General features: G+C 37.3%; 1 protein-coding gene across 1 annotated transcript in view; it reads left to right on the top strand.

Annotated features, from left to right (window-relative positions):
• Window positions 1–16,867, top strand: part of LOC110449896 (sodium-dependent noradrenaline transporter-like) — a 49,174-nt gene extending 32,307 nt beyond the window's left edge. Inside the window, exons 3-15 of the mRNA XM_021497042.1 lie at window positions 1,192–1,323; window positions 6,100–6,337; window positions 6,823–6,961; window positions 10,067–10,201; window positions 10,856–10,959; window positions 11,657–11,781; window positions 12,313–12,425; window positions 13,440–13,577; window positions 13,996–14,095; window positions 14,250–14,350; window positions 15,140–15,319; window positions 15,660–15,734; window positions 16,055–16,867. Coding sequence (XP_021352717.1) covers window positions 1,192–1,323; window positions 6,100–6,337; window positions 6,823–6,961; window positions 10,067–10,201; window positions 10,856–10,959; window positions 11,657–11,781; window positions 12,313–12,425; window positions 13,440–13,577; window positions 13,996–14,095; window positions 14,250–14,350; window positions 15,140–15,319; window positions 15,660–15,734; window positions 16,055–16,078 — 1,604 coding nt within the window. The 3' untranslated portion in view covers window positions 16,079–16,867. The remainder of the gene's footprint in view (window positions 1–1,191; window positions 1,324–6,099; window positions 6,338–6,822; window positions 6,962–10,066; window positions 10,202–10,855; window positions 10,960–11,656; window positions 11,782–12,312; window positions 12,426–13,439; window positions 13,578–13,995; window positions 14,096–14,249; window positions 14,351–15,139; window positions 15,320–15,659; window positions 15,735–16,054) is intronic.
• Window positions 16,868–22,226: the final 5,359 nt, after the last annotated feature.

The raw sequence follows: 22,226 nt of genomic DNA on the forward strand, positions 1-22,226 counted from the left end.
AATGTTATCGCAATGTAAAAGATAACATTTATAGGGTATCATATAACAAAGAACAACATTTTAGGGTATTGTTGACATATGTAGGATAACGTTTGTAGGGTAGCTTATAACATTTATTGTATCACTTGTGTAGGGTAACAGATAACCTCTTTATGATAACGTTTATATGATAACATAAAACATCTACAGATTAACGTTTGTTGGTTGATTGTATAGAGTATAACATTCTATCAACAGCTTAGGTCATTTAAGGACGTGCCTCCATGTGCATTATGTCAGATCAGATGTGTGCCCGAGACAGGGTTTGTTGGTGTATTTGCCTCCTTGTGGTAGCGCGGATCTATTGCCGTCTTTATAGTTCTATCTCACTGACATACCATGCCAAAGGCACCCCGCACAGCATTCCGCCCGATCACATTATACTGACAACGGTTGAACCAGTTGTTGCCTTTACTCTAAAGCTGAGCGTAAAGCAGGAATAACAACTATCATTTTTAAGGTCTTTGGTATGTCCCGTCCTTGGGACAGAACGCATTGCCTCACCTGGGCAAGCATTCAACATTTAAACCAGAAGTGAGGTATTGCCAAGCAAGTCTCTAAATATTGCAATAGCTGCAGCAGAATCATTTTTTGTCATTTTCGTGTTCCCATGCAGAGGGCACGAAAGCAAATTCCCAATTCTACCGGGGATTTCCACATTAATCTCCTCTTATAAAGCATGCAGTGGGTAACAGCAGGTATAGGGTTACATACAACATATATAAGATAATGTGGGTAACATATAACATCTATATGATACAGTTTAAGGGTAATATATTCCATGTATAGGATAAAGAGTGAAAAGCCACAGTTAATTTGTTTACCAAGTAGAGACTTTCATTCCGGTATGTATTCAAGTAATTCATATCAATCGATAACGGAGTTGTTTTATGTCCACAAATTAAAACACACGCGCGCTTTCATTTTATGCTTAGCGTCTAGCTATATTTTAAAAAATGTGTGTGTTATTTAATTCTTCATCCTTTTTACAACTAACGCTAAGCTTTCTTTGTTGTTTGTTGTGCATTTCCCTCTGCATTATGCTGACGTTTTAAACATTGCTTTCTTTTGCGAATAAATGCCGATATAATAGCATTCATAGCAGCATTATTACTAAATGCGAATATTTTATATAAAAATATCTTTTTCCAGGTGCGTTTATCATTCCATATTTCACTGTGTTACTGCTGGGCGCCATTCCTGTGTTTATGATGGAGCTTTCCATGGGCCAGTACACGCAGGAGGGACCCATCCGTGTCTGGAAAATGTCTCCCCTCTTTAGAGGTAAGTGTCCATATGTCAATGCCCTCTTTAGGAATACGTTTTGCAATGTGAAAGTATTCCTGATCTTTAGGGGAAAGTGGCCTGGTTAAATAATAACTATATCCCCACCTCACAGATTACTCTTTGATATGTACAAATATCCCATCTCCCCACCTCTAAGATTACGCTTTTATATGTAAAAATGTCTCCACTTCTAAGAGTACGCTTTGATATGTAAAAATGTCCCCACCTTCCCGCCTCTAAGATAACTCTTTTCTATGAAAAAATGTCTCAACTTCTAAGAGTACGCTTTTATACGTAAAAATGTCCCCACCTCTTAGAGTACGCTTTGTTATATGAAAATATCTCCACCTCTGAGAGAACGCTTTGCTATGTAAAATTGTCCCCACCTCTGAGAGTACGCTTTGTTATATGAAAATATCTCCACCTCAAAGAGTACGCTTTGTTATATGAAAATATCTCCACCTCTGTGAGTACGCTTTGCTATGTAAAATTGCCCCCACCTCTGAGAGTACGCTTTGTTATATGAAAATATCTCCACCTCTGAGAGTACGCTTTGCTATGTAAAATTGTCCCACCTCTAAGAGTACGCTTTGTTATATAAAAATGTCCCCACCTCTGAGAGTACGCTTTGTTATATAAAAATATCTCCACCTCTGAGAGTATGCTTTGTTATATAAAAATATCTCCACCTCTGAGAGTACGCTTTGCTATGTAAAAATGTCCCCACCTCTAAGAGTACGCTTTGTTATATAAAAATGTCCCCACCTCTGAGAGTACGCTTTGTTATATAAAAATGTCCCCAATTCTGAGAGTACGCTTTGTTATATAAAATTGTCCCCACCTCTGAAAGTACGATTTGTTATGTAACATTGTCCCCACCTCTGAGAGTTCTTTTTGTTATATATAAATATCTCCACCTCTGAGAGTACGCTTTGTTATATAAAAATGTCTCCACCTCTGTGAGTACGCTTTGTTATATACAAAATATCTCCACCTCTGAGAGTACGCTTTGATATGTAAAAATATACCCGTTCCCTAAGGAGGCCTCTGGCGTATACATATATCCCTGTTTTGGTGGGTACGATTTGTAAAATGAACAAATCATCAATCTTAGGGCATAATTTAGGTCTAATGCGCATCTCATTTTTTCTTGTACTTGGTTTTCAGAAAGTACCAGTCGAACAATCTTATCATGAGTTGCAGTGGTAGTGCACTTAAACTAGATACCTAAAGTTCTTGTAACTGATTGAACACGTAGATAGAGAAACAGACAGTGGTTTTAAGATAGGTGGTTTGATTTCGGAATATCCGTACTGCTACTGCAATAGTGGTGTGGTAGAGCGCTGGTGTGGCTATGGAGTATTGTTTACGGATGTTGATATAAGAAACATGTATTTAAGCCTTACAGCGATCCAGACGTCACTTACACTATAATCTAGTTCATTCAAAACGTTCATATTTCATTTACAGATAATTCGTTTGATATCTTGGAAGCATAATGTAATCCAGACTTAGAGTTTTGGGTGTGGAGGCAAACATTCCGTTTTCACGAGTTACAGTTTGCACTATGAATGCATTAATTTACATGCGAGATCATTTTGACGATTTTCGTATACATAGTTGTATCAGGTGTTCGTTTGTTGTCCGTATAGGAAATGATACGCCTGCAACTAAATCGAGATTTTTGTTTTTATTATCTACATTTCTGATACTACAGTATATTCAGAAATGCCTACTCATAAAATGATACAATCAAAACAGGGAAAGTTCACTTTCGGAAAATCGAAATCGTCCCGTTTATCGTAAAGGTCAGTAGTGAGCTGCCCCCATCGGTCACGTTGTTGGCAATGAGCAAGGAAAACAACTACAGTTAAAGTCTGTAGTGTCATTGATTTAAAGCACAGGAGGGTATATTCGTTTCTTTTGCCATATTTCCCCCCATTCAGGACCCCCCCCCTAGAACAAATGGTATCACCGCTAATTTTCGAATGACAAAAATAAATGAGAACAATAGTGATGGATAGGCCGTGTGATCTTTCCCATTGTGTTTTATTTCTGTAGGGCATCCTTAAATGTGTTTAAACGGTTTATGGTTCAATGCAATCATCAAGCTTTAAATTTGCATTTTAATCCATATATCAACGCTCAAAACAACATGAGGACATTCTAGATTTCATCTTTACATTTGGTTTCTTTTGGTTCATAATATATTTTAACAAACAGTGAAATGATGAACAGCCATTTTTGTAAAACCATGTGTTTTCTGTCAGGCGACAAAAGTCAATCGAAAACGATTCAGGAATTCCGACAAACTCTGAATTTGACCTTTCCAACTTATTTGTGTTCGATTATGCCAACAGTATGTGAAAAAAATACTAGTATAAAAAGAATCTGTGTTATATTGCATAAGAAGATTGTGAGTTGGTAATTCAGAGGCAGTAGGTTTTTGTGCTTATATGTGCCAGTCCTAGTTACCTACATTTAAATCGAACTTTGCCTGGTCCATCCTTTATATTTACAATATTGGCGTTCATCTTTTATCATTCGTTATTCGTTTTACATTGAACGAAACCTGCTGACTACCCAGACACATTGTTATATGTTCCCTAATCCTATCTTCACTGAGTGCCATATTTTGTTTTCACATTCTTTGTAGCAGCTTGTTTAGTTGTTATCATGGCGTTTTGTCATCCATTTATTTATTCTCAAGTTGTGAGATGAGAATACCATACTGTTCTTCTTGTGTTAGAATATCAACTTCATCTACATTTTAAGTGGACTGCAAATTAACCTGTCATTATATAAAAACATTGCTTAAAAGCAACAGAGAAATAATCTTCAACGTGTCACTTTGTGTCGTAAATACTGCTATATGCCAATACCTACAAAGTGTTCCCAGCTACCTAATTACATGCTACAATGTATATACATTGTGCATGTAAAGAAAACATTTTAACACTTAGAATATTATTGATAGTTTTAAAGAGCAGTCTACCGACATATAGTCGTACAGCGGGTAAACCATCATCACACCCTTCTCCATTCACACACCTGACTTCACCGAGTCGGGCCAATTCTTCTCACACTAATAATATTAGTTCAAAGACAACTGCAGGCCGACAAGTGCCTTGTTTATCTCACAGTCTGAGTGAGGAGAGGAAAACATTTTGAAAGATTTACCAGCTCCGAGGATAATGTATCGTGTATGTACTCCATTGTTACAGGGTTCGTGTAGGTTTTTCCTAACATTACATGCACAACATTTAAGCGTTGGCACTCTTTCCTCTTAATTTAGTTGGCAAGGTTTGGTTTGTTGCCGGGTCCTTTCATTTACAATAAATCATTGTTCTTCTTAAAAGAATTTTTCTTTCAAACAAAACATGCATGTTACTTAACTGAGCATTTCCCTTACACGCAGCAATATATGCTGCAGACTTGATTCTAAGAGTATTAAAATATGGTACTAACATGACATAACACTAACGTGAATGTGTCACTTTGTCACTAACGACAACGGTTCTATTATCCGACATTAAAATACTAACGAGTTATTCCACAACCATAAAGGAGAAAGACACATGTATGTTACTACTGATAAAATGAAAGTAGATACAAGGAAGACTAAAATGTTCCAACTAGTGAAAGAAAATGTCACAAGAACGAGGCTGAAATGTTATATTACATGAAATGAAGGTTAATGCAAGTGAGGCTGAAGTGTTACTATTGATGAAATGAAAGTTGACACAAGCGAGGTTGAAGTGTTACTATTGATGAAATGAAAGTTAATACAAGTGAGGCTGAAGAGTTACTATTGATGAAATGAAAGTTAATACAAGTGAGGCTGAAGAGTTACTATTGATGAAATAAAAGTTAATACAAGTGAGGCTGAAGTGTTACTATTGATGGAATTAAAGTTAATAAAAGCGAGGCTGAAGTGTTACTATTGATGAAATCAAAGTGAATACAAGTGAGGCTGAAGTGTTACTATTGATGAAATGAAAGTTAATACAAGTGAGGCTGAAGTGTAACTATCGATGAATGAAAAATCAGTCCATGGAAAGATGAAATCTTACTCCTGATGAAAGTAAAGTAAACATGTTTGGGGCCGAAATGTGATAACTGCGGACCAGAAAGATAGCATAGTGTAGGCTAAAAATTAGTATAGAGGAGAAGACAGAAAAAAGCATTACGTTTGTCATATTGTTTGGTCGTGAGATGACTGTTATTGTCATATAACATACATACCAAGACGTATGGAGCTGACAAGACGAGTATGTGGTGTCTAATGTTTAAATTTGTAATTTTTACGTGTAGCTGTCAAAATGTTTGGTTTATTTTGTTATCTAAAACGACGTCTACGACCGTGGCATGCTTGTCAAAATACTAACATTACCATATTCATACCATAGGTTTCTTACGATATGGAATAAAGTACGCCTCATGCCCTAGTTTTGTATTTGTATAAATGCCGTTCTGTTTCAGAAAATGAGTACGCCTCAGGCCTATATTCTATATATGTATATATATACAATTCTGTTTCAGGTATTGGGTACGCCTCATAACTATCATTTATATCTGTATACTATTCTGTTCTAGGTTTTAGGTACGCTTATGCCTATGTTCTGTATCAGTATGTATACCGTTCTGTTTCAGGTAGTATGTACACTTCCTGCCTGTGTTCTGCAGATCTATATATAAACCGTTCTGTTTCAGGTATTGGGTACGCTTCCTGCCTATGTTCTGTAGATCTATATATAAACCGTTCTGTTTCAGGTATTGGGTACGCCTCATGCTTAATGGCGTACATCGTTGCGTTTTACTACAACCTTGTCATCGGCTGGTCGTTCTACTACCTGTTTTCCTCATTCTCATCTGTCCTGCCCTGGGCTAGTTGCTCGCATGAATTTAACAGCGAAAATTGCTGGCAGATTGACTGGGACACCAACAAGACATATCTCAACCGTACCTATGACGCCAACACTTCAGTATCCTCGGCTTTCGAGTTCTACGAGTAGGTATATGATGCGCAAACCTTTCCGAGCCAGCGCTTGCCGCGTAGTTCGGACCATGGTGTTTTTACAATGATATAACATATGATAGTTTTCTAGTTTATGATTAGCTATTCACAAATTGAAACAATAGCTTTGTAAAAATGTTAATGAATGCCTCACAATACGCATAGAACTATTTTATCTCATAGCTTGATGTAAGAGGGTCGTAACAGAAAACAGTTGCTTTATATTTCCCAAAGATATGCTTTTCAAAGACAACCATCATATTCTGATTGCACGTTGAAAGTAATTCCAATAGCAACACAATTATTACTTTTGTTGTGTAATTTATTTATACAAATATGTAAATGCTGACATAATTGCAAGACACTTTATTGTGATGTCTCTAATTGACAAATGTTAATTGGTAAATTAAAGTACCCCACTGAAGTGGTGTGTCGGGAAGTGCGATGCTACGACTGCAGTACGTGTTTACTTGTTACAGACGAGGGATGCTGGGGCTGCACAAGAGTAACGGCATTAATGATCTGGGTCCCGTTAAATGGGAGCTGGCCCTGTGTGTCCTCCTTACCTTCGTCATCCTCTACTTCAGTCTCTGGAAAAGCGTCAAAAGTGCTGGCAAGGTAACTTAACACATATTCTAATAGCTTAAATTGGCGATAACGTTAGACTACGTGAACAATCGTAGGTATTAGCATTTATATTCGTATTTTATCCATTGTCATCTCGTTGGCGCGATATTGTCGAACTATCATATTAACAATAAAATGTTTAAAACCAGACGCAGATTTTAACGATAATATCACATTCGAGTTCAATACATCGAATGAACCTGTGAACAGTTTATAGACGTAGAATTTGCTGTTAAGGACCGTTGATCAAAAAGAAAGGTTTGATTATACTCCAGAAATTAAATACTTACCCAGTTTGCTGTGTGTGATTATTTCAACTGTACTATTTTCATCATACTGGTTTGACGTTAAATAATTTATAATTCAATTTAATTTTGATATCGCAATCTCGGGTCTCATGCGCTCTAGTTTATATCTATTTTAACGATAATGTCTCATTCGAGTTTAAATAATCGAAACGAACCTGTTAAAAGTATACAAAGGAACTATTGAAAAGCTCCTGTTAATAGTTTATAGAGGTAGAATTGGCTGTTAAGGACTGTTGTTCAGAAAGAAAGTTATGATGATATTCCCGGAGTTAAATATATACGTTTTTTCCCGCGTGTGCTTATTTTAGCTGTACTAGTTTAATCATACTACTTTGACGTTAAATAACACATAATTCAATTTCGATATTGCACTCCAGGGTCTCATGTTCTAGTTTATATTTAAAAAGTCTTAGATAATATCTGAACATGTATTAGTATACATTGCACACAGGGGAACATATGATTAACGATACAGATCTCAATGCCCCTCAGATGAACTTGATCAAATATTTTGTGTAACCCGAAACTTAAAGACCAAGCCGAGGGCTGACTTTCTGGAAACAGTCTAAGTCTCCGAGCCAGTGTATGTAGTAGAGGTAACATCAATACAGGAGCGCCTGCCCTTGTATTGTACTGCCTGCTGTGTATGGAGACAGCTATTGTGATTAGTTATCAACGAATACATCTCACTAACTACTCAATAACACCAGGCCTGCAGCGAAGAATTGCAAAAACTGCTAATCTGGGGTTTTTATTATAAAGTTTTTAAATATTCAGTTAAAACCATGTATACACGGACAGGATTGCTGGGTCGGTGAGTTATAAGGTTGGTAAGCGGTGCTCCCAAGAAGGAGACCAATATACAAAGATATAAGGTTCAGTTAGCGATCATATTGATGTGACTGTAGCATTATTAAAAGGGAGACTAGAGGAGGTTCATCCACACATTTAGATAGTGTCACAACGTGTCTCTGTATAAATACTGCAGAAATCTTAAGAAATTTGATTCAATAAAGTAATTTTGTTAGAAATTGTAATCTTTTTAAAGATTATTCGAAACACTAGCGAATACCGATGGCATGCGGTAAGGTGTCGTGCTTTATAATGTAAATAAATATGTATTGTTATTATATGACTGGTGCTAATTCCCAGCCCTGATTGGAGGAGCGACGTCATGTGTTACAGACCTCGACCTATAAATAGAAAAGTGTTACAGACCGCTACTAAAAATAGGCCTAGGTAATTTCCCAGCAAGTCTGTGATTCTGTTACCAATCACACTACTGAATTCAACTACAAATGAATCATCTCATCAAATTCTGAACTATGTGAATATTGATGATGTCGATTGTGCAAATACTATTTACTTGAAATTAAATATCACATGAATTGAATTTGAAATTAAATTCGTGTGTATGTTATTTTGTATTTGAAGTGCTTCACTCTGTGATTCCAAAATGATCCATGCCATATGTATTTTTATAACTTGAAACATTAGTAATCTCATTGTAAAATGTCATATAATAAAACAATTGTGGACTTCAGTTCGGTCTCTCCCTGATTTACTGACCTGGTCTGAACAATATTTACCTCGGCCTTCGGCCTCTGTGAATATTGTTCAGACCAGGTTCGTAAATCATGGAGAGACCTCACCTGAAGTACATAGTTGTATAATATTAACTTTTATGCATGATAATATTGTATTCACAGCGATCATATTACATTCGAAGTGAAGCAAATGATATCGGCAGGTAACTTATGTTAAAAGTATATTGCCCGATAGTACCGATGTAATTCCCATGTCGTATCAAGTTAACCAAGATGTGTGTGCACTAAAATATCTAAGAAAATATTCAATGTTTGTTGGACTTTGTAAACATCTACGTTATTACTGAATATTAAATATAAAATCGTAGTTTTGTGATAGAAAAACGCCATGTTCTTTTAGTTAATTTGAATTCTAAGAGATTTGTTAAACTTTATTGAACACCTCGATATTTTCATCGAAGCTCTGCAAAGCTTTGACAATATAATGTGAATTCATAAACTCAATTTAAATAATTTATACTTGTTTCTTTGAAATTATAAATAGTTTCACCACATAACAGCGTTTTATGTTAAAAATGCCATTCGATTAGCATTATCTGTTTTGACTATGTATACTGTCTCACTGTGCTCCTCGTCAGAGCATTTTGCTAGAGGTGTTTGTAACCAACAGGTCGTTAACTGCGCAAGCCAAATATATGTTTAGTACCACGTGATATATTGAAACACTGTTAATGTGACGTCATCTATTATATATGTAACAATGTATGTTACTATTACAATGTATATATATATATATTTATATATAGATAAAATAAGATTAACGACCGACTAAAAAACAGGGCTCTTCAGGTTTATTCAAAAGAACAACGTCGTGACGTCACAATTATATCACACTACAATAGTAACGTGACGTCACGAAGTACACAAGATTGGTGGATAATTTAGCGTAAAATGTATAACACTTTTATTGATGTATATTAAGAAACACTGGATGTTATTACGATGTTAGATACAGAAGCACTACCGTCAATGGATCCAAGGAATGTAAATGTAAATATATAGTATAACAGTGTTTGTTACTGTGTGACGCAGAACTGTAATAACACCGTCATAATGATGTATACATTAAAACATTGCCCGTTACTGTTACGTCTATATAACACCATCATAATGATGTATATATTAAGCATTGCCTGTTACTATAACAGTATACACTAAAGCACTACACATTACACCTATAGGTCGTGTGGTTTACGGCTACCATCCCCTACCTCATACTGACCATCCTCCTCATCCGGGGCTCACTACTCCCGGGGGCAGGGGACGGCATCAAGTACTTCGTCACTCCCAACGTCAGTCGCCTAGGCGACGTTCAGGTAAAAATACGCCGTAATTGTTGTGGATAAGATACCATACTAAGTTTCTTCCAGTTTATTGTTTTATCTATAAGTGAGTATCTCCTATAAAACCTACCATCATTAATACCATAGTGGTAATTTGTGTTTAAAATAGCGTGTTAATTTCTCAACACATATAAACAACTTAACCTGTTTCATTGATTGAGCACATACTGTGTAGTTCCTGTGTATCTTGTTTAACTAGTTATTTGTCTTGGCTGTTCTTAATTGAGATATTTCTGAATATAAAAACAAATGAAAACGATCCTATAATATTAAATCATCGTTTCCAAAACTATTTGTTTAAGAAGGTGTGGCTTTACAACAAGATTTCTGCGTGGTATGCTGTTTTCCGCTTCCTCAATAGCGTGGTTGATCCTTTTTTTATGTAAATATTTGACATGTTCTAAAGCGTATATATGCTATTGCTGCAAATAGAAACACCTAGTCAATGTGCGGTTTAAATTTAAACGTCTGGAAACTTTTTATAATTTACAAATACCGTGACAAAAACTTTAAGCGCTCCACAGAAAAGCCATCACTTGGTGAAACCGGCTCATTATTTTTGCTTACTTTACAATCACATATCTGACAGGATGTTTGGGGGTTTATTAGCTGTACCTTGTGTTACAGGTTTGGATAGACGCCGCCGTGCAGATCTTCTTCTCCATCGGTGCAGGCTTTGGAACTCACATAGCTTATGCCAGTTATAACAAATTCCACAACAACTGCTTCAGGTGTGTCCACGGAATCAATCGGTTCTTTTGAATGTTTTCGTATCAATACGTGCCAGAAAAAAAATGTCATTTAATCTTTGGAATAACTTTCGGTTAACCATGATTTCCACGTCCTTTCCAGTCAAAGTTCAAAATAGTGTTGAATGATAGATTTAGCCTAGGTAGACACCGTATCTTATCTCTAAAGGTTTTTAAATGAAACTGTGTGCGGCCGACTGCTGTGTGTACCTATCTGATGGCCTGGCATCACTCATCGATGTCGATGTATTTTCCTTAACCGCATTCTTCATCTACTCAATGTTATGTCAAGGTCATTTAGCTCCTTAACTTCAAAGTGAAGTACGAACACATCTACTTGCAAAGATATATTGATGAGATTTGTACATATTTGTGTATAGAAATGTGGATAATAAGATGACAGAGTGTCGAGATAGGAGCCAATGCTTGTCATCGACAGCCAAACGTTATACCGAATCAAAAAATATTTAACATGTAAAACACCAGATAGGACGGTCAATTATAACTTATATCTCCTACGTTGTTGGTTAGATTATATTCAAAGTGTAATTGTGTTAAACAGATGATTGCTGACTAGCAAGGCATAGATACCACATACTTGTATATGTTGATTAGATAATTGATAATTGATTTTGTGGTATTTTAACTCTCTTTACCCGAATGACTCTACCTATTGTAGAGATTGTCTGATAACAGCTGGGGTGAACAGCTTCACCAGTATATTTTCTGGCTTCGTTGTGTTCACCTTCCTCGGCTACATGGCTGCCAGGCAGAACAAGGACATCAACGATGTGGCCCAGGACGGTAAGTAGTGTGCTATGAAGTGCACACAATGGATAACTGAATGCGCATTATATACGAGCTTCTGGATATAGGTTTACTCACGATGAAATGCAGCCGTTTTACCGCATGCATTGTCCATTAATTGCCTCAATAACAAGTAAAAAGGTCAGTAAGTTTTTTTTCACAATAGAGATGAGTAGTCGTGCTTTATTCCGCCTTTGCGTATCGCAGAGTTATCTGCTCTTGTGAGCAGGTATCGATTGTTACGTCATTTGTTTGTGAGAGTAACGTCATCGATTTTTGAGAAAACGACGTAATTTTCTCACACAAACCAATGACGTAACAATCAATACCTGCTCACAAGAGAAGATAACTAAAATACGCAAAGACGGAATAGCTAAGAGCCTCAGATTGAATACAATCATATTTTTCGAATGGTCACCAAGGACATCATATCGTGGAAATGAGCATAAAAAAATCTAATTACTTATTGACTTTAGAAAGGCGTTTAGTTGTGATATTTTATATTGTGTTTACCTTTTTTACTGACAGGACCCGGCCTAGTATTTATTGTCTACCCGGAAGCCATCGCCACACTGCCGGGCTCTACCGCCTGGTCCATTATTTTCTTTTTCATGCTGGTCACTCTTGGAATGGACAGTGCTGTAAGTACCTAAATGTTTTTTGAATACAACAAAGCGTTTTGATACTACCTGAACGAACCTTTTACAATCGGCATCAAATCTGCTCCCTCTCGACTTCCTTTCCCGTCTTTCATCTACTTTCTCTTCCAATCCCCCCCCCCCCCCCCTTAATTTTTGTGATAAAGTAGATTTAGACAAAAATACATCTACCTTATTATTATCTTGTAAATTTATCTCTGTGTACATAGCACGTCACGTGATTTAAATGTAATTCATATGCTGTATTCGTGGAGAAGAGCATGTAAGTTGTCAGAACTTGTCTCTCATCCATTTGTCTGTTTCGACAATGAAATATGTTTAAATCAAACCTAAATCTGATTACAAAGGCATCGACCTTAGCTGATAATAGTGCGGTAAATGAAAATAAAAACCAAACCTAGACATCGACAATGCTGTAAAATAGATACTGATATGCAACAGCCTAGCAACACAGTGCGTGGACACCCTATGTCTGGGAATTGGTCGCCATATGACTTTAGCCATGACAACCCCAAACAATTAATGTATCCGTTACCCTACCAAAGAATTAATCATTAAGGTAAATAATCTCTGGTAACAACAATATTGTCGCATTTACGTTTTGTCATTTAAGTCTTGCCACCACAGACATCGACAAATATTATCAACACGTACATAGTTTTGTTCACGACGTGTTAAGGTTAGTGAACAGAATATGCCCAATACATGTCGTAAGGATCGACTAATGCGGGACCCCTGCAGATTTGCAAGTGTTCTACTCCAAGCCTTCGGCTTACGGTGCATTAGAAAAAGGAAGACTAAATATAGGTAGTGTCACCATAGACATGCGTACAAACGAGAATGTGCTTTGTTGAACTCTAAAATATTAATAATTTTAACAAAATGTAACAATTTATGCTAATATTTCACTTTTGTACAGATTGGTGATCGCCCATGATTTTATACATTTCAGTGTCTTTTACCTGCACGTTTTATGCTGACGTTTCTGTTTAATAGTTTGGTGGTTTGGAGTCGCCCCTGACCGGCCTTGGTAATCAGTTTTACCGCCTGATCCGGTTCGGTTGGTCTCGCGAGATTCTCACCTTCATCATCGTGTGCACCGCCTTCCTCTTCTCACTACCCTGTACAACAAACGTACGTAACTTCCTGTTCGTTAGCGCTGTAATTCCCAACCGTGACGATATTTATTTCGATATAATGTATAGCTGTTTCGATATCTGTTGCTCTGTGGTGATGGTAGATAACGCCATTTGATTGAAGTTGACGTTTGTTTGGTTTCGGCAGGTTTTAAAGTATTTTAAAGGGGCCTTTTCTCATTTAAGTAATTTTGGCGTTTGTTTGGTTTCGGCAGGTTTTATAGTATTTTAAAGGTGCCTTTTCTCATTTAAGTAATTTTGGCGTTTGTTTGGTTTCGGCAGGTTTTATAGTATTTTAAAGGTGCCTTTTCTTTTTTTAAGTAATTTTAGAAGTAATTGATAAGGAATGATAAAAACCCATTCTTCAATGTTATCCCATCGACTGAAGTTTTACAAGATTTCGTTGACATCTACAGGGCGGTATGTACGTGTTTAAGATCCTGGACACGTTCGCGGCGGGCACTTCTATACTCTTCACTGTCCTGTGTCAGGTGATTGCTGTATCCTGGGTGTACGGTAAGATTATTTTCGTCAAAAGTTTGGTATATCAAACCTTTAAACTGGTGTAAAAAAACAGCCACGTGATCAAAATGAATATCAATATATGTGAAGTTGGTTAAATTTAAGTCCGTGTCCGTTTTATAGACACCATTGCTGTCCCATGTTGTAGGCGTGGACCAGTTCTGTCGTGACGTGAAGCAGATGACCGGATACACCCCCGGGATGTACTGGAGAATCTGCTGGAAATTCATCTGTCCAACATTCCTCTTAGTAAGTAGCTGCATCCGTTACATTTTCCTCTCTCCTCATTCTTCTCGATAAATGGCTACATACATTCACCTTTACCTAGCTAGTGGTTGCATGCCTCTTGATCAATAATCCTTTTGGAAGGTGATTGTATTTTTTACATCTTTTACCTTTACATTCCTTTTTCGTCAACTTTTCTAGGTAAAAGTTAACATATTTCCCTTATTACTCCTTTTAACAATCCTGCTAGTTAATGGCTGCATTTCAATTTCCTTTGTTTAACATTCATCTGAAGAAGTTGCCTCACGCTTTACATTTTCCTCTTTTAACCATTCACCCCTGCAGATCGGGGATTGAAGAAAGATTTCGCCTGCTGTAACGCAGTACATGGTTGTAAGAGGCGACTAATATGGAACCCTTCTGCAGAATTAGGGATTTGCATTTGTGTCCTTTTTTCTGCTTCTAACTTTCTTTTATTTCGTAGCGACTTGTTTGGCAATATCTCATACCAAAGCCATTATAAATGGTAGATGCTATTCCCTGCTTAACGTTCAGCATTTAAGGTAATGGCAACAACTGGTTCACCAGTTGTCAATATAATGTGACCAGGCGGACTGCTGTGCTGCCTGCCTTCGGCATGGTATTTCAGTGAGGCACCAGTATAGTCTACTTGTAACATCCCTGACCTAATTTTGAAATTTTACTACATGTATTATCATTCTGTCATTTGTATCTCTGTGTTTTATCTTAATGTTTGTTATTGTTTTCTTTTGAAACTTGTACCTAGTAATAATAGTATGTGTACACTTTCAGATCCTTGTGATATCAAGCTTTTTACATTACCGGCCGCTGATATACAAGGGCGGGGGCGGGGTTTACAAATACCCGGGATATGCGAACGCTATAGGATGGGGCGTCGCCTCCTCCACAATGGCGTTGATACCGCTCTACGCCATCTACAAACTCAGCACCACAGAAGGGTCGTTCAAACGTGTAAGTGGACTCTAACGATTGCCAGTATTAATCATATTATAGATTACTACAGCATGTTATCACATTAGTCTTTTTAATGGGTTGTAACAATCAATATAACACCTTAATCTGAGCAACAAGTCATGGCGGTTGATCAATACACAAATATGTTTTGAATGTTCTTGCATCTAATGAGTTCGGTTGAAAAAGAAATAAGTTTAAGTTGTACTCATTATTCTTTCGACTAATCAGTTAGGAAATTACGTAGATAACTTAGTCTTTTTAATCATTTCATTTTGATTCCTCTAGTGTAGATGTATAACCTAATTTTTCCTGATCACTCCTGATGTTTTATTTCCAGAGATTGGCGCTGTGTATATCTCCGACAAGAGAGCATGCCCTTATAGAGAGAACCGGTGTCGTCAGGCGTTTCAAGGTAACGTCTAAAACGTCATATATACATTTTGTCTATCGAAACAACAAATTCAGTGTAGGAAATGGTCAAATTCTTCACACGAATATTAATTTTTTATGAAGAAAATTATTTTGAAATATTTGCATACTACGATGCTTGTTCATGTCCATCCATTTCAAGAAATGATGTTATTTTAGTTTTTAGAAATGTCAAATATAGAATAGAACGCCAATTGTCCATCGCTCTACGGTGCGAAAACGTCTTCGTCCTACTCGGTGTTCACAACAGTTTAAGTGAATATATATAACTAAGAATAAAGTTTATGAATTATTTATTTTCAGAAAGAGCACTGGATATCTATCTAGGATATGCTTACAGATCTGGCGTAACAAAGAACACCGTGGCAGGCTACATGTGGTATTCTTATAAAGGGAAAACATTGACAGACAACTCCGTAACTGGAAATCGTTTTACTGAAGATACATTGGATGTGTGTATTCGTTCTGATAACTTCTATAACACGTCTCCTGTGCTGTAGTGACTACCTTAAACCGGTGAGACTTGACTCGCGAGGAATCACGGATGATAACGTATGTTCAGGACTATACAGTGCGCCGTAGATGAATGTCCTGACATTAGAGTCGCTCAATGTTGTAGGGAGTCACCAAGTTAGTGATGTTTCTTTTCCGTGTTGGATCTGAGTTGGATTTTCTATACACGTATTTGTATTTGTGATGTGTATATGTCCGTTACAGTCGCGTAACGCTTTCCGCTGTAAACCAACACGTCACTACTGTATATGTTGATTTAGTAGTCATTCATATCTCAGGATATCTCTGATAGTTCTTAGTTCTCCGACTTCACCTTACAATGAATATATTCCTACATTTATCATTCAAGTAATCTCATACTTTGATTCATGACCATGTCGAACATTTTTTAAGTCTACTGTCAGTTTCAAGAACAGTTTAGAAAGCATATCAGAGACTATGTGACGTCGTTGTGAACAATCACGTGATAACACGGGCCAATCGTTGTGGATAGTTATTGTGTATATAAACTGTGAGTATATGTATGTTGATGTAAACATACATAGTTACGAGACACATGGCTGGTATCCCTGTGCATCCATTAGAAATAAATATAAGAAACACCATTCGTCTTTTGTTACACAATTTGTTTGGCTGTTTTCAACACTTCATAACGGGATATTTTTGCAATGGTTTAATTTTGCAACAATATAACATTATTGCAAAGCATAAACAAATAACGAAGATGGCAAAGCACGAACACGCCTTTTTGAACTTGATTTCATTTGGAAAAAAACGTTCCACAGAAAACGAAGACACAGAAACGAAAATGTTTACAGAACAATACGAGGACGCAGTAACAAAGTTACACATTATCAACACGTTACACCATCAAATCGCTGAACTACGCTTACACCTTTGTAAAACAAATCTTTTTCAAGGGGGAGATAAGTGAATGTCGAATTACAAAATCATCGTTTCAGAACACATTTATCAAAATAAGAAAGGATTTTGCTGTTCATTAAAATATTTTATCAATAGCCTCTATGAAGTACAAAAGAGTTAAACGGTGGTATTTTCAGAACATGCATATTGTGTAGAAGTATGAGAGTATTCAGTGTTTTGATAGGATGGAAACGTGATGTTTCTAAAAGCGGACTGAGTACATGTACATTGAACCATAGGATTAAGGGCAGAGAATGCAGAAATTTTATCAAGTACATCCATTAGGCAAAACGAACCACTCATATGGTATCATAGGGTATCCAGCAAGTGGCTTTTTGGATTGAAATTGAGCTTACCGTAACTCGGATAGAGATCGCAATGATGAAACTGGTTATTTCCTGAAATTATGTATTCCACACCTCATGATCTAGTATAAAGTATACGAAATGATGATCCGATCTTGAATCAGTTGAACATACGAAGCTAAATAAATGGCTTCTTTTCAATGGCCAGTTACAATCGAGTTTTACTGTAGAAACCGATGTAAACGCTGCACGTGTAGTTTGTTCATTTCGAAACCATAAAATGTGGACATTAAAAACATACCGTTTTAACGCCGCGAGTAACTGCGATTGTTTTTATTTTTATAGTTGGATCCTGCGTTTGAGCTGTCAATTATCAACATACAATTCAGTCACCCCATGTTTTGGTATCGTGGGGTTTTACTATCTGTGTAAAACCAATTAAAATTATTTTAAAGATAGTACTAAACAGATATGTGATATACAATATTCACAAATTGAAATATACTTATGAAAATATACATTATCATCGATCAAATAATGTACTTTTTATTACCTGCTCAAGCTGTTCCTTTAGCATAGTTGGCCAATGTTTAACATCGAGTTATATGCACCTTCATCGAAAAAATATAACCGATTTAAATGGAAAATTGTCCTCCATTAAGCTGGACTTATCACCCCTATCCCTTAAATTATTTCGGAATGTTTCCCTATTTATCGGTGCGATTGCTGATTTAATCCGTTATGGCATGTTGTAATTAGTGTGCTGATATCGATGACATGGTATGTTTTAATTACCGTTCGGCTACCGATGAACATCGCACCAATTCTATTAGTAGACGCACCACCTTAGCTGTAATCGTTTTATCTAATTCCAACCAGTTATAGCTCCCCGTGTGTAAATCCGGCTTGTTGGTACAGAGTCGCCGTCTCTTATTCCGTGTTGATGTGATCAGAATCGACGGTAATTAATGTATCTTATATCAGATGTATGTAAATCTAAACGGCCTGTATCACTGGAGATTCCAAACTGACACTTAGATATATATTTAGATCTGATTAACAGCTTTACCCACTGACTTTTTGACGTCGTTATTAAGTAAAAAGAATGCTCATTTAGATATGAAAGTATGTATACCCCGTGTTAAAAGTGTTACGCCCAAAATACGTCCAAGAAAAAAGATGTATTGTGTATGTATTTCGTTGAATCACAAGCATACCATCTGTAGAATAAATAAGATTGTTAATTTTCGCTTTCTTAAACCAGCACCTTGTGTAGTGTTTTCCACGAAGAAGTCTTAATTTGTTCGACATTATTCTGACCTGCAGATTGTGCTTATTTACTAGAGCAAACAACAATATACAACAGAACATTTTTTTTACAATTGACCCTAAAACCCCCAAAAAACCATCTCGGCTCTGCCATTGGAATTTGATCCCAGGCGTTCCTAATTAGAATGAAGGGATCTCCATTCAAAAATTCTCTACAAAATTACTGCGAAATTTCATAATTCTAAAAAGTCCTATATTTTGTATATAGCTGTCCTTGTATGAATCAGGAATATAATAGAAATAACATAATTATTACAGGAAAATAACTTTTGCATGCCTGTATAGAAAACGTAACTGACTCTCTACTCTAATCCTAAAGCAAATTTCATACACGAGAATTTTGTTGTGTAATCATACCAATGCAATATTAATCAAATGATTTCCACATGCACAAGTATAGCCAACCATGCCCTCAACAACGGGAAAATTACTTTCGCAGATTGATGAACAACTAATTTGATGAAATGTCTTCAGTCTGCCGCAGTACTGGATCTGGAGTAACTACACATACACGAGCGATATGTTTACAAATGTTCTCGCGCTTGTTAATGTATAACCTCTTGACATGGAACTTGGTTCTACCCCATTTAATGTACGATTCGTTATGTATCGCCATATGCATGGCTTTGTTATGTCTGAAGAGGCTTTGTTGTTGATGCATCGAGCCCTTGGGATATACAGAAAATGTAGTATAATGTATATATTTACCCAATTACATGGCCTACTTATGTTCTTCAGATGATCATACACTTATTTTGAACTAACAATATCAATCCTAATTTACATATAAAACATAAATTAAGTTTGAGTGTTAACAACAAAGGTTCAGACGGATAACGAGAGTCCTTACATTGAGAGTAACAAAGAACGTGGAAACTTGTCAAATGTTTTAAAAATCGTTCTCATGTGAAGTTACTGGTAGTTTGATCTAACACATGAGAACTGATAACATTCCTGTAAGTTTAGGTAGTATTCAGTATTATTATTTGTGAACATTTCAGTAAACACATCGAAATGAGGGTGAAGAAGTTTACGCATGGACAGATTATTCAGAAATGAAAACATATCAGGACGCTTCAGGTAGCCGTCTAATACACACTGTTCACTTTCGGAGCTATTGTTTTTTTTAAATTGACATGTTTCCCTAGCAGTCGTAGTATTGGAAAGGATTTTGATGAATTTTAGCACAGGTTACAGTTAATGAACTAAAATTGTGATCTATGTGAAACGTTTGCAAGTCCCTATTATCTGAAAAGAGGTATTTTATCACACAGATATTTACGAATAATTCCAGCTAAACATCGCCAATTAAAAGAATCTCCTCAAATTGTAGGCATTTACAATAACTAGTTATGACAGTGCTATACCTGTATTACGTAAGGCTAACAGTAAAATAATATAACTCGTGACCACAGAGGATTTCAGAACAGCGATCTTTAATAACATTTCTTTAACCACTTAATGTGGCAAAATTATATTGTTTTTAAAATTATCTCTCTTCCTTACGAGGTTACAAACTGAATCTTATTCTGTTTTTCAGTATAATACATAATTATCATCTAGTCTGCTAATTTCACTGAGCAGGTGCAATATTAGTTTACCTACGGTGTTTGCCACAGTTAGGGTATCTTTCATTTCTCATTTGGCGTCCCCGCAGTTCTTGTCCTTATGCAATTACTCCAACCTAGTCCTTGCGTGTTCACGATGTGATAGTTCTCTATACTATCAAGATATCTGCTACCATCAATGTCCCTGTCTCTCCAAAAATACCGCCTTCATTTCTTATATATCATTCAAGAATATCATTTTTAAGGTCTGAAATAGATTGGTAATCACAACCAAATGTTATTATTTTAGACTCAAGTGCGAACAAAAATACCCACCGACTTCAAACGCTTTAGTCTATAAATGTTGATCTTAATTGATTAATGTTCTTGAGATTACCTCAACTATTCTTCGGAAGAATTTACCCACGAATGCTTTAAACAAAACATCTACCGCAAGAAATGGTTTCACGTTACCACATTTACTCCATAAAGTCCGGGCATGGCAGCGTACGACCAGTGCAGTAACGTCTGAACGACCAGTGCAGTAACGACTGTACGACCAGTGCAGTAAAGTCTGTACGACCAGTGCAGTAACGACTGTACGCCCAGTGCAGTAACGACTGTACGACCAGTGCAGGACCGTCTGCACGAACCGTGCAGTAACGACTGTACGACCAGTGCAGTAAAGTCTGTACGACCAGTGCAGTAACGACTGTACGCCCAGTGCAGTAACGACTGTACGACCAGTGCAGGACCGTCTGCACGAACCGTGCAGTAACGACTGTACGACCAGTGCAGTAAAGTCTGTACGACCAGTGCAGTAACGACTGTACGCCCAGTGCAGTAACGACTGTACGACCAGTGCAGGAACGTCTGTACGACCAGTGCAGTAACGACTGTCCGACCAGTGCAGTAACGACTGTACGACCAGTGCAGGACCGTCTGCACGAACCGTGCAGTAACGACTGTACGACCAGTGCAGTAACGCCTGTACGACCAGGGCAGTAACGTCTGTACGACCAGTCCGGTAACGCCTGTACGACCAGTGCAATAACGTCTGTACGACCAGTGCAGTAACGTCTGAACGACCAGTGCAGTAACGCCTGTACGACCAGGGCAGTAACGTCTGTACGACCAGTGCGGTAACGTCTGTACGACCAGTCCGGTAACGTCTGAACGACCAGTGCAATAACATCTGTACGACCAGTGCAGTAACGTCTGTACGACCAGTGCAGTAACGACTGTACGACCAGTCCGGGAACGTCTGAACGACCAGAGCAGTAACGTCTGTACGCCCAGTCCCGTAACGTCTGAACGACCAGTGCAGTAAAGACTGTACGACCAGTGCGGTAACCTCTGTACGACCAGTGCAGAAACGTCTGTACGCCCAGTGCAGTAACGACTGTACTACCAGTGCAGTAACGTATGTGCGACCAGTGCAGTAACGTCGGTACGACCAGTGCAGTAATGTCTGTACGACCAGTGCCGTAACGCCTGTACGAACAGTGCAGTAACGTCTGTATGACTAGTGCAGTAACGACTGTACTACCAGTGCAGTAACGTCGGTACGACCAGTGCAGTAGCGTCTGTACGACCAGTGGAGTAACGTCTGTACGACCAGTGCAGTAACGTCTGTACGACCAGTGTAGTAACGTCTGTACTACTACACCATAGCAGATCTACACCACCAACTGCTTCCATGATCTGTTGCCAATGGATTGATGCAAAACACACCTAAATATCAATGAAGCGGAAACCCATTAAATCTAAAGCCCAATAAATTGCTCAAACTCATTTTAGAACGAAGCTGTCATCGGTTAATAATTGTGTGGTTCATCTTGTAGGTTTTATAGTCAA

This window comes from Mizuhopecten yessoensis, unplaced genomic scaffold, assembly GCF_002113885.1.
Source record: "Mizuhopecten yessoensis strain PY_sf001 unplaced genomic scaffold, ASM211388v2 scaffold4839, whole genome shotgun sequence".
Classification (NCBI taxonomy): Eukaryota; Metazoa; Mollusca; class Bivalvia; order Pectinida; family Pectinidae; genus Mizuhopecten; species Mizuhopecten yessoensis.